At 31.5% G+C, this 12,238-nt stretch overlaps 1 protein-coding gene across 1 annotated transcript in view; it reads left to right on the top strand.

Moving 5' to 3' along the window:
• LOC131039090 (MADS-box transcription factor 55) overlaps window positions 1–11,623 on the top strand; it is a 47,264-nt gene extending 35,641 nt beyond the window's left edge. Inside the window, exons 7-9 of the mRNA XM_057971741.2 lie at window positions 11,218–11,279; window positions 11,382–11,481; window positions 11,576–11,623. Coding sequence (XP_057827724.2) covers window positions 11,218–11,279; window positions 11,382–11,481; window positions 11,576–11,623 — 210 coding nt within the window. The remainder of the gene's footprint in view (window positions 1–11,217; window positions 11,280–11,381; window positions 11,482–11,575) is intronic.
• The last annotated feature ends 615 nt before the right edge of the window (window positions 11,624–12,238 follow it).

Here is a 12,238-nt window from a genome sequence, read left to right as displayed (position 1 = left end):
CCCTTATCATAGGAGTAAGAAAGACAAGTGTATTATTATTTTAGTGAGATAATTTCCACTAATTTAATAAGTTGGTTGAATATTTTTAATGCATAAATAAAACTTATAACTATAAAGAAAAACATAATTGTTAGAAAGGTTTAAAATAGAATGTAGATAATAATTTTTGAAGAAAAATTGATATATTTTTTTTGTGACTATGGAAAATTTGAAGTATTGATACAAAGTTGGGTGATTGATCTAAATCCAAGTCCAACGGATGAGTATGCCACTCATTTTAAAAAAATCACCATTTTACATTCATTCATTTATTTATGTTATTTTAATTTCTTTTATGATTTTTTCTAGTGTTTTGATTTAATTTATTGCGTGTTTAATTAAAGTTATAATATAGCAGTGTCTTAGTTACATTTTTGTAATTTTAATTTGAACGCTATTATATTTTATTTTTAATAATTTTACTATGTTATTTTATTTCTACAAGTTTAAATTTTGGTAAGTATTCTTTTCCAATAGATATAAATAGTCAATCTTAGAAATTAGATTAATTTAGCTTTTTTATTTTTGTTAGAAATATTTTTTTTCATAAAAAACCATTAGGTTCTATTGCATAAATTTAAACTTCCATTATATGTGTGTGTAGTGGGCTAGAAATGGGGTTCACTAGTGTAAACATGAAAACTAGGAAACAAAGTCATTCACATTAACATACATTAGAGAATAATCAATAAGCCCAAATCCAAACCCTTGGGAGAGTTGGGCACAATGATTGAGTTATTCTATCTATAAATTTTGATATGATTAGATAATATGGAATAGGAAAATGTAAGGATTGGGTATAAAGATAAAAATTTGACAATATTCAACATGAATAGCAATCTACATAACAAAGATGCAAAGTTGGAAGACAAATTTAGAAATAGGAATCAGAAATGAGCTTTTGTTTGAGATGTGAGACTGAAAGTGTCAGACAATGTGGATGTTAGGTCCCAGAGACAATTGAGAGGGGGGGGTGAATCAGTTGTCAATTATTTTCAAACCAAAACTAACTTAGGCAAACTTAATGCATAATACCGGTAAACCAAACTTTATGTCGGCAAACAGTTTTAACAGTTAATTGCAATACTGGTAAGGTTTAATGCATGAAACAGAAAGACAAATAACATCCACAACACATAACACAAATATTTGTACGTGGAAACCCTGTAAGGGGAAAAACCACGGTGGGAAACCTTACCCACAATCAGATGATACTACTACAGATAGTATGTGTGTACAATATGGAGTCTGCACATGCAGAAAGGCCAATTGCCTAGAGCTCACTGCTCAATCACAAAATGGGAGTCACACTGACTACAATTGGATGGTTAAATCCAATGATAATGTACTACTCAAAATAGCATCTTCATATGTTGGATTCAATACCGGTTAAGCTCTGATTTGCTTTCTTCAAAGACCTCCTTTAATCTTGAATGATGTCTGCATGTATAGCTCTTCTTATATTCATAAATACCTTATTATATTCCTCTTCAACTCTCTCACGTAATCTCACAAATGAGATCTTACATATATACCAAAATTTAAGACCAAATGTGTAGGTCGACTCACAAAAGATATTACAATAAAATCAATTACAGATGAATCAATATGCGATGCATTATGTTGGCTCAATGCATTTATAATAATAACAAATCATCTTCATAATGTGTCATGTTGATCTAGAATGAATAATGCTTGTCGGTGCATAACCTAGACCTATTCAAGCCGGGTAACAACAAATATGCAAACCCGATTAGATCAATGACCAAATCACCAAAACAAAGTGTCCAAACAATGTCTTTGACATAACCAAGTAATCTCCAAGTCATTCTAAGTGCCAGTGAACACTATAACCTATTGGTGAACCGGATACTGGTGAATGTGCATAAGTCACTGAACTTGTCAGTGAACATAACCAAGAATCTCCAAGTGTTGATAAGTGTTGACAAGTGTTGACATCAATGACAAAACCATACCAACATATCCAAAATACCAAAAGTGGATTGGTACCACTAAATTGAAGACGTCTGATGAAAATGTCATAAATAAATTTTAGATCAAGATGTCCCATAGATTATCTCCATGAAATTTTGTCAGAAAAAATTCTATCACTATGGCTAATTGATAATGACCAAGGTTTTATTCTTCTTCAATGTTTGGATTTGTTTGTCTCAATCTTCACTTTGTGAATCTATAATCCAACCTTGCCAAATTTAAATCTTACACACAAAAGGGATAAAATGGTGTTGGGTTGTATAGGGTCTTACCTAAGTCAATCCTCTTGTGGAAATTAACCTCCCCTACATCAATGATTATGAAAAACAGAGCTTGTTGAACTTACTTTAGAACTAAAACGGGGGTGAATCAGTCTACACCAAATACTTAAACTTTATTTCATAATTCACAACCAATTTAACCTTATTCTTATAAGAAGTAATGAAAGATGAAACAATGAATCAAAATGCACAAGAGAACACCAAGTTTACATGGAAAACCCAAATAGGAAAAAACCATGGTGAGATTCAACACATAATATATAAAATGATTACAATATTCTTTTAGGCTCGCTACCAAGAAAGTGTATTTCTCCTTAAAGAACTTGCGGGCTAAGATGCACTATCCAAGGGCAAGATAAAAAGGACTTGCAGGCTAAGATGTGCTGGCTTAGGGAAAGACATAAAACTTGCAAAGAAGACTCATTGTACCCGAGCAAGGTACATGAATATATGAATTAAGAATGTATAGGCCTTCAACAACACTACCTATGGCAATCTACAAATATCATGTTGTCCTTGAATCTCTATCTCAAGTAACCAACTTCACAAGAATCACCACACACTTTCTCTATCACAGCTTTGCATCATTGACTTCTTTGAATGATATAATCATGTAAGTGAAATGCACATATTGATTCACACACTCATCCACACAATCAACATTGATTTAATATTATATATATACCATCTTCTTCATTGTAAACTTCAATTAGGTCAGCTAGAATAGAGGACAAGCATATGTCCTTTTAAAATGGCCACCAAAAAATAACTATGGTGAAATTGGTCCAATCCAAGAGATAGAGAGGACCTAAAAACATCATATCACTTATTTCTAAGTAGTTTACAATAATTCATGTGCTATCACACATCCTCCAAGGTCAATAAGATAATGTGTAGATACACTAGTCGGCCCAAAATATATCTTCCAAATGAACAACTTTAATGTAGATCCTCACATGCCAAGGTAGGACCCAAAAACAATAAAATGAATTCTTCAAGGAAGATAAAACACCCAAGGATTTTCCACAAGCTTAAAAGAAACTCCTGTCAGTTGGACCAAAGAAGTTGCCTTGAAACACACATTCCATTCACAATTCACCATCAACTAGATCATCTAGCATCATGCAAAGCATACCAAGATGTTCCCTGAACATCCAAAAACATTCTAAAATTCTTCCATTATATTCCATATCAAGATCATACTGGCACAAAACAACTAACACTAAAACTTAATTCTAGAGAGTCATCTCAATATAGAACACCATTATTATTGCTTGCAAAAAACATTAGCTCCTAAAAATTGTATTACAAGACAACATAAATTTTATAAACATGTCTTCCAAGCTATAGCACCTAAAAAATAAATGCAAATAAATTCAAAGTATTTTTGGACCAAATCTGATAGATAAGGGGCTAATATTCATCTACAAGTGTAGCATCGTGAATTGTAATCTATTACAATTCACACTTCCTCTAAGGTTAATGATAAGCTAGCATGTAGATATACACTAAACAACACATCACTCGTCATCCCAAAACATATCTTCCAAATGAATAGCTTCAATGTAGATCCTCACATGCCAAGGTAGGACCCAAAAACAATGCAATGAATTCTTCAAGGAAGAGAAAACACCCAAGGATTTGTCACAAGCTAAAAAGAAACTCTTGTTAGTCGATTCCAGTCACTATGCACCATCAAATGGATCATCTAGCATCATGTAGAGCATACCAAGACATTACTTGAACATCCAAAAACAATCTCAAATTATTCCATAATATTTCCATATCAAGATCATACTAGCACAACACAACTGACACTAAAACTTTATTCTAGAGAGTCATCCCAACATAAAAGCACCATTATTACTACTTGCAAATAACACCAACTTCTAAAAATTGGATTACAAGACAACATAGATTTTATAAACATGTCCTCCAAGATACAACACCCGAAACATCAATGCAAATAAATGCAAAGCATTTTTGGACCGAATTTGATAGACAACCAGACTATCAACCAACTATAATCACCAACCATATCAGCTACAATAGGAGCTAATATTCATCTACAAGTGTAGTGTCGTAAATTGTAATATAGTATAATTCACACCCCATTCTTGTGTCCCTACTTTAGTGTGTCGAAGCTTACTTCTCATCTAGGTTTGTTTCAGTACTTTTTACTCCATATTTGATGTTGTTTGGCTACATGGCTAAGTGGACCCCATCCTAGAATTGTGCCCTCCTATTTACGTGCTTGTTTTTCTTTTTTTAGGAATGCAAGGGCTCTTGGGGTGTCCTTGTCCGAACCAAGGTGCCCTGGGCACCTTGGTCCCCCTTAAATGTGTCCTATTTCAAATAGGGTGGGGAACTTTCCCTCCCTAATGATTTTTGGTCCTTGTGGCTCAATTTGACCATTGGAGATCAGCCTAATCGATAATTTACCTAGGGAACCCTATATAAAGACATCCTATCCATTCATTTTCACTAGAGAGAAACATTCATTTTATCATTCATGCATTCATGAAGCAGTCATCATCAAGAATTTTCAAGCATTCAAGGCAACATTTCATCCCACCATATTCTTCAAGCATCCTAGAGAAAATCACATCAATCCTCATGAAAGAATATGTTTAAATGTTTGATTCTTTTGTGTGTTGTCATGTTATTGCATCAATATTTATGATCATATTCAAAGAGCATTGCATCATCAACCTACATCAATCATTGTAGATCAGAGGTATTATGATATAGCATTTAATTTAGAATTTATATTTCTTATTTCAATTCAATTCAAAGTTAATTCATTTAAACTAGGGTTTGACCATAGGCAAGGCAAACCCCCATTAACAACCCCTTTTCCTTCTCTCCGTGTGTAGAAAAATTTCTCAAGAGCTACAAGTGAGTAATCCAATAGAATTGACCATGATAATCAAACTCAACTTTTGAAGGCACAAAAAGAAGAGGACCAAGATGATTAACTCCCCCCAATACCATGAATTTATTATGATCTTTTGACAATAGATTTTGTGTCATCCTAATCCAAAATACATCAAGTTTTTTTGGCCCCAATATTTAGAGGTCTGGGAAGACATGCTCCCCCTAGTCTTGACAATTTTTCTTGAACTTTTTATCACAAGTTTTGATTTATTTTCCATCCTTATATTTAAGTTTATATCTCTGCATGATATCTAGAACATTCTCTTACTATTAATTTATATCAATTTCTCATTGTTTGTCCTAGATCTAGTATTACAATTTAACCCTAATTCAAATTCAGTTTCAACTCAAACAAGAAGGATTAATTTGATCTGTATTTAGCCCTTTCAGGATTGGATCAATCAAATTCAATTCCTACTGCAAGGTGTGTGCTCTTGGTCTCCTTGTTTTGTACAACACAGAGCTTAGGTTTGTGACATGGCTTAATCGTCTCTCGTGGATGGATTTAAATCTTGTAATTGTATCAAACATTATTAGGTTGATCTTTTGGTACAATGATAACTGTGTTTTTGACAAGTGGTATCAGATCCTAGGTCATAGGTTCAAAACCCTCACTTGCATTGGGGGAGATTGTTGAAAGGTTTTCACCCTTGGTCTCCTTGTGCTATGCAATGCAATGCGTAGGTTTGTGACATGGCTTAATTGCCTACTGTGGATTCATTAAATATCACAGTTGTATCAAACATTAATAGGTCAATTTTTTGGTGCAACGACAATTATTTTTCTATAAATTCCCTTCTTAATGGTTGGTGTTCCTAAGAAAAATTAGTGACACTATCAATCTAAGTGGTGAAGACCTAATTTCACCACCTTACAATAAGAAAAAAACCAACCACACAAAAGAGATTGAGCAAAGATTGTATGCTTTATAAAAACTAGAGAATTTTTTATTATTGTACAATTTATTAATTATAATGAATGAATGAATCCTTATAAAAGGATGAATGAAACCCTAGATGCAAACCCTAATGCTAAAATTAGGAGAACTAAAGCAATGCAAAGTAGGAGCTGAATTTAGCTCAACTACATCTAGAAATAAATATATAAAAGAAAACTCTAGATAACAAAAAGTAGCTAAGTTTATCTTAAGTGAAAAGTAATAAAGTCTAACCTAATAAATAATGAGATAAATGATTACTCCAAGAGTTTGGACTCATGTTTTTGGCCTTTGAATCTTGCATTGATTCTTCCCTCTTCTTTGAGTGACTTGTGGGTTGAATGGTCTACCCCTTTGCATAATTCTACTATATCCTTCCTTTTGTCTTTTATAATCCCTCATGTGGCTTGGGGAAGGAAAGAAATAACCCTATTTTTAGAAATAGATTGTTAAGATCTTCAGTTGTGTCCTTAAAAACTAGTTGGGCAATCAAGGAAAAATTTCAAGCTAGGGTTTTTGAGTCTAACTCTAACTTCTCTAATGTGATGGTGGCTAATTATGACCTATAAGATGCTGAAATTTTGGATCTAGACTATGATATCTCTCGTCCAATTAGGAAAGCTAAAACTACCAAAGATAAGATAGCTTGGTGTCTTTCTCCTCTAGGTTGGATCAAAACCAATTTTGATAGTGTGACAAATGGAAATTTGAGGCTTGTTCGTTGTCTAGGAGTATTGAGAGATGAATTTAGTAGTCTTCTATTAGTGATGACACTCCCTTTAGGAATCTAGACCAATCACCATGTTGAAGTGGTTGTTGGTTACCATGGCCTTAAAATTTCTCATTCTCAAAGGTACAAAAATGTTTGGATTAAAGGTGACTCTCAACATAATCTAGTGTTTAAAAGGGACTCAAAATCCTAGTTGGTCTATTTAGACCTGGATAAATGATTCACTTCTTTTAATTGTCTATTTTAAAGATTTTTTTATATCCCATATCTTTAGGGAAGGGAATGCCTTCGAGTCCTTTCCCAACATTGTGGTGTTAATGAGAAATGCTTTTATATTACAATGGAATTATTCCCTTTTGCCTAATGTTGAAGACATTACTAAATATGATTTCTTCATGGCCAGTGAGGTTAAGTCATTTTTTTTCCTGAATTTTCCAAGGTACTTATTGGTGGTGGGGTTTTTTTCTTGCCTAGTTTTTCTTTTGGGGTAGTAGAAGGTGGTTTTCAGTGTGTTTTTGCCAACTTCAATTGTGTGTTGTAAGCTCTTGGTTGTGATATTTAGACCTTTACTCATAATAGGTGGTGAGAGGAATAGGCTTGACGTTATAACATGTGCTGATGTCAAAATAAATACAAAAGTTTGGAGAATCTTAATGAAGGGTGAAGTGACTCCCTACGTAGAATGCCTCCATGGTACAAATCAAAAAAATATTCAAAAACCTTCTTCAATGGATGGAAGGATTGGACTCGTTCAACCTATGGTAAGAGTGTTGATATCTCTAAAGAGCTCATTGTACAGATAATAGGGCTCTCAATAGAGGGAAGGAAAAATTTAAGAGATAGGAAATCCTCAGAGGTGACCACACAAAAATTTCTCAAAGCAAGTTACGAGAGAAATAAAATGGTGAAGAAGGCTAATGGTGGATATGAGGTCAAATACCTCAAATATGTTTTAGTATTTTTGGTTAAGTGGATGGAAGATACACGAGTGTTTTTGGCTTTCATTTCACTTTGTTAAACCATTTTAGATATAAGAAAAAGGTGTCTTTTGATTAACCTATTAACCTCTTTCAAGTTAGGAATTACACAGCTCATATAAAGAATGAGAGGAACCCTATTCTTATAGAGGGTTTAATCCTCCTTATCCTTGAGCATGTCAAGGCCCTTCCCTCTCCCTCTAAAGCTAGAAGCCAGAAGGATGGTTCCCCTTCTCCAATTGATAATGAGGGGTTAGGATCTAAAATAAGGGATGATATGGATACTAAAATAGGGGATGTTGATTCTAGGGATGATGAGTGGAGAATTGAGGAGAATGAGTCTAATTCCCATGAGATGGATGCCTCTCCCTTTAGGATATGAAGAGTAAGAACAAGAAAAGGAAGATGGATTATGTGGCTATGTTAGGGTCTAATGATTTGAGTTATGAGGGTGATGATTTGGAAAGAAAGTATAGATTTGTGGATGAAGAATAGATCAATCCTAACTTTGAGAACCATGATACCACTAGAAAAGACCTATTCTGGGAGTTTCCTCTTCCCCTCCCTCTCCCCCTAGGACTAGTGAGGATATATAGGCCCGCACTCCTTTACTTAGACATTTGTAAAATGATTCCCCTTTGCTAAATTCTAAAAGAGAGGATCTGGAGGACCTTCTTGGGGTGGTCAGGGATGCAACTATTTATCAATTTATAATGACAAAGTGGTTGGCTTTAGAGATCAATCAAGTCAATATTAGAATTCAATCCATGCAAAGAAACATTGTATCCCTTCAAAATAGAGAAGCTAATTCTAAGTTCAAGGAGGATGATAAGAAAATGTTGGGGATTCTAGAAAATGTGGCTAAAGATGTCAATGTCATGAAAAAAGATTATGAAGGGCGTATTGTTGGGCTCAAGGCCAAGATGAAAAAGGTAAATGACAATTTGATTAATCTGGTCAATGTGAGATATAAGGATATTCACAAAAGTGTTGATAGCATTAAGTCCCTCATTGATAACTGGTAGAGGCTTCGAGCTTCTAGTCTTGTAACAAGGCATATGTTGATTTGCAAAGCATTGATAAGGGTAATCAGGGTGTTGATGAGAAGGGCTCATGTTCTTGTACTCATGGGAACATAAAGAAGTGTGCTAAGTAGGCTAGAAATGATATGCAAGAGATGAAAAATATGTATCATAACTTAGACCAGTTGGAGGATGAGGTTGTTGAGGCCCTCAAAAACCTTTAGTGGTATTTTTTGGTTTGTTCCTTGTTTTCTTATTTTTCTATGATGGTGTCTTAGTTGCTTATGTGTTTCAACATTTTTGTTGGTTGTGGGTTGTTTAGTTGTTAGTACCCTTATAGCATCATTTTCTAAATATGGTATTGTGTCCCTTCCAAACCCTCTTTACCCTTAATAAAAAATATTTTTATTTGAAAATATTGGGATTTTAAAGAGAGAAAGGGCTTTTAAGGAAACACGATAAAATTTGGTGATACATTTTTGGAAAGAACTAAAATTGTATTAGAACATGTCTATTATAATAATTTAACTATCAAATAAATATATGAGTACAGGTTTGTGAAATATATTGTCTCTTACATAAATTTGCATGTTCTTTGAAAGAAGCATTTTTTCAAGAAATGTACAATATTTAAGCTTCTACATTTTCTACAAGAGTTTAAAGTTTGATTTGTTCAACAAAAAGTTGTAATTCTTTCAAACATTCATACTAAGGTGTGCATGTTTGTTTAGGATTACAAATAAAATCCCTTTTCATAATTCAATTACATTGGTTTAAATTATTGTAAGATAGTAATATATTATTTCTAAACTATAGAGCATGGATATTGTCATATTAGGATATTGAATCAATTTTAGACTCTATTATCTCAAGGAATAGGTACTAATATTTTATAGTCTCTCTACCCACTCACACTATTAAATTAAAGAATTTTATTTTGTGTTGCATATTATTTTAGGTGGCATGTTCGCATTCAATTGTTAAAGGTACAAGAATATTAATATTACAAAATTATTTTGACATGCTTGTATGTATACATAAATAATCATCTTCTATTTACAATCATCTTTTATTTATAATTATAATGCTATTATTTATATAGAATTTAGTGTTATTTGAGGTGCATCCACCTAGTTTTTGTGGAACATAAAGTGTAGGAGAAAGTCCTACATCTCTCATTTGTTGACCCAATTTATTAATTAATTTGATAATAGGGACTCATAACCCATTAAAGATAATTAATAGAAAGTTGGAGAACTAGTGGAAGACATTTACCTCTTTCCTAGGAATTATCTCTGCTCTATATATGGACTTAAATGAAGTATAACTAAATTCTTGAATAATAGGTGCTCACAACTTATTTGGGGAAAAATAGATTTTGCATCTTAATATCTTAGTAAAGAGGCCAACAAAACCATCTTTAAAGAGTTATTGTGAGAGGTAAATTATAAAATTTAGGGGTGTTTTTGATACTTGTGAGGCTTCTAACCCTTCAAATGTTTGGCAAGGTTTACCTAGTGAACCTTATTTCTTTGCTCCATTCCACCTTGAAAGAGGTTATTCAAACTAGGGTCCATATAGAAAAAAAATATATGGATCCATTGGAAGGGCTAGTTTAATGCTCCTCATGATGTTTTTATTTTAAACTTCCTTGATTAAGATGGTTGTTTGTGATCCTTGGGATATTTTCCCTTTATCTTGTTTGTTTGGCCCTTTAATTTTTTTCCTAACAGCTTGCTAATGTTTTACAATTATTTTTCTCCGTTCATTTATTGTTTTTCCTTGTTACTGATTGGATATCGTATATCAAGTTTTCTTGCATTATACAAAAGAGTAATGACCTTTTTAATTCTCCTACTTTTAGAACACAAATAATTATATGTAATTTTTTAAAAAACATATTATATTCCTACTAAACATATATCTATTTTTCATAAAATAAATATGTATTTCTTGTTATACATTTTTTAAATTTCCTTGATTAATAAATTAAAAGTTCACTTAATTAATTTCAGCCTTATGCTTTCTCTCTTTTGTGCATTTAAGGTACATTTGATTTGAAAAAAAATCTTTAATTAATAAAATTTTAAGTGACCTCGATTACTTTTAAAAAAAAAAATTTAATATAATTTGTTTTTTTATAAATAAATTATTTAAAATATTATTATGTTAATAGTAATTTAATTTTTCATTATTTTTCAGTTAAAATATTTTGAAAGAGATGTTTTTTCTCATTATTAAAATTCTTATTTAATTTAAATTGGACTAATACTTTTGAATAATATTGTAAATATTTCAGATTGATTATAATGCATATGAAGAGCTAAGGAAAGAATGCTTAGATCTCACTCAATTATTCAGGTAAGAAAATAATTTATTTCCTTATATGAGTTGACTTCATTTCAAATGATCAACGAAACATATATTTATAATTTACTAAAAAAAAAATCTTACTATTTTTAGGAAGATGAATGGAAATGACCTTGAAGGAGAAAGTCTAGAAAATTTAAAAGAACTCGAAGAAAAGCTTGAAATAGGACAATTACGAGTTCGCTCAAGAAGGGTAAATGAGATAATTCATTAGAATAAAGAATAATTGCTTAAATTTTCTCTCTTGAAATTAAATTTATATTAATATTAATCATTTTTTATTTTAGGAAAAACTATATGAGGAGATTTCAAGAGATGTAAGTACTAGAAATTAAATTGAATAATTTTATTTTTTTTGCTATATAAGGTTTTGTTGTGTAAAAAATGTTTGTTTTTTTCAAATATCAGCTAATTATGGATTGATGGTTATTTTTTTCAGAATGAAATAAAGAAAAGAGAAATGGAGGAGACAAAAATAAAGGTAAGTATATTATTTATTTAACTTGTATAATTTTATAATGAGGATAATATGTCAATTATATGTATTTATTAAAAATTAACAATTATTTAAATGTTAATTAATTAATATATAATAATAAAAATAAATGAAAATATTAAATTTGTGTTAATGTAGTAAATAAATTGATTCAAAATTAAATAAAATAGCTTAATGTAAAAAAATTAGCTAGAATTATGTTTCTTAGAAATTATAAATATATTATTTGAGATATCATATACGTATAACTATTATTTATATAAAGTATAAATTGCATGTGATGATTTCTTAAAATGTTAGTATTCTATTATTATTATTATTAGATAGAGAAACGGTCTATAGAAAACCAAACCATGTGGTACAATAGGGATTTCAAAAATTTAGTAGAGGGGAAAGGACCTAGTAGTTGAGCACGTTCCAATTTTTGTGATAGAAGTTGTTGATTTAATACCCC

Source organism: Cryptomeria japonica, chromosome 7, assembly GCF_030272615.1.
Source record: "Cryptomeria japonica chromosome 7, Sugi_1.0, whole genome shotgun sequence".
NCBI lineage: Eukaryota > Viridiplantae > Streptophyta > Pinopsida > Cupressales > Cupressaceae > Cryptomeria > Cryptomeria japonica.
This window is presented reverse-complemented; position numbering and strand designations above follow the sequence as displayed.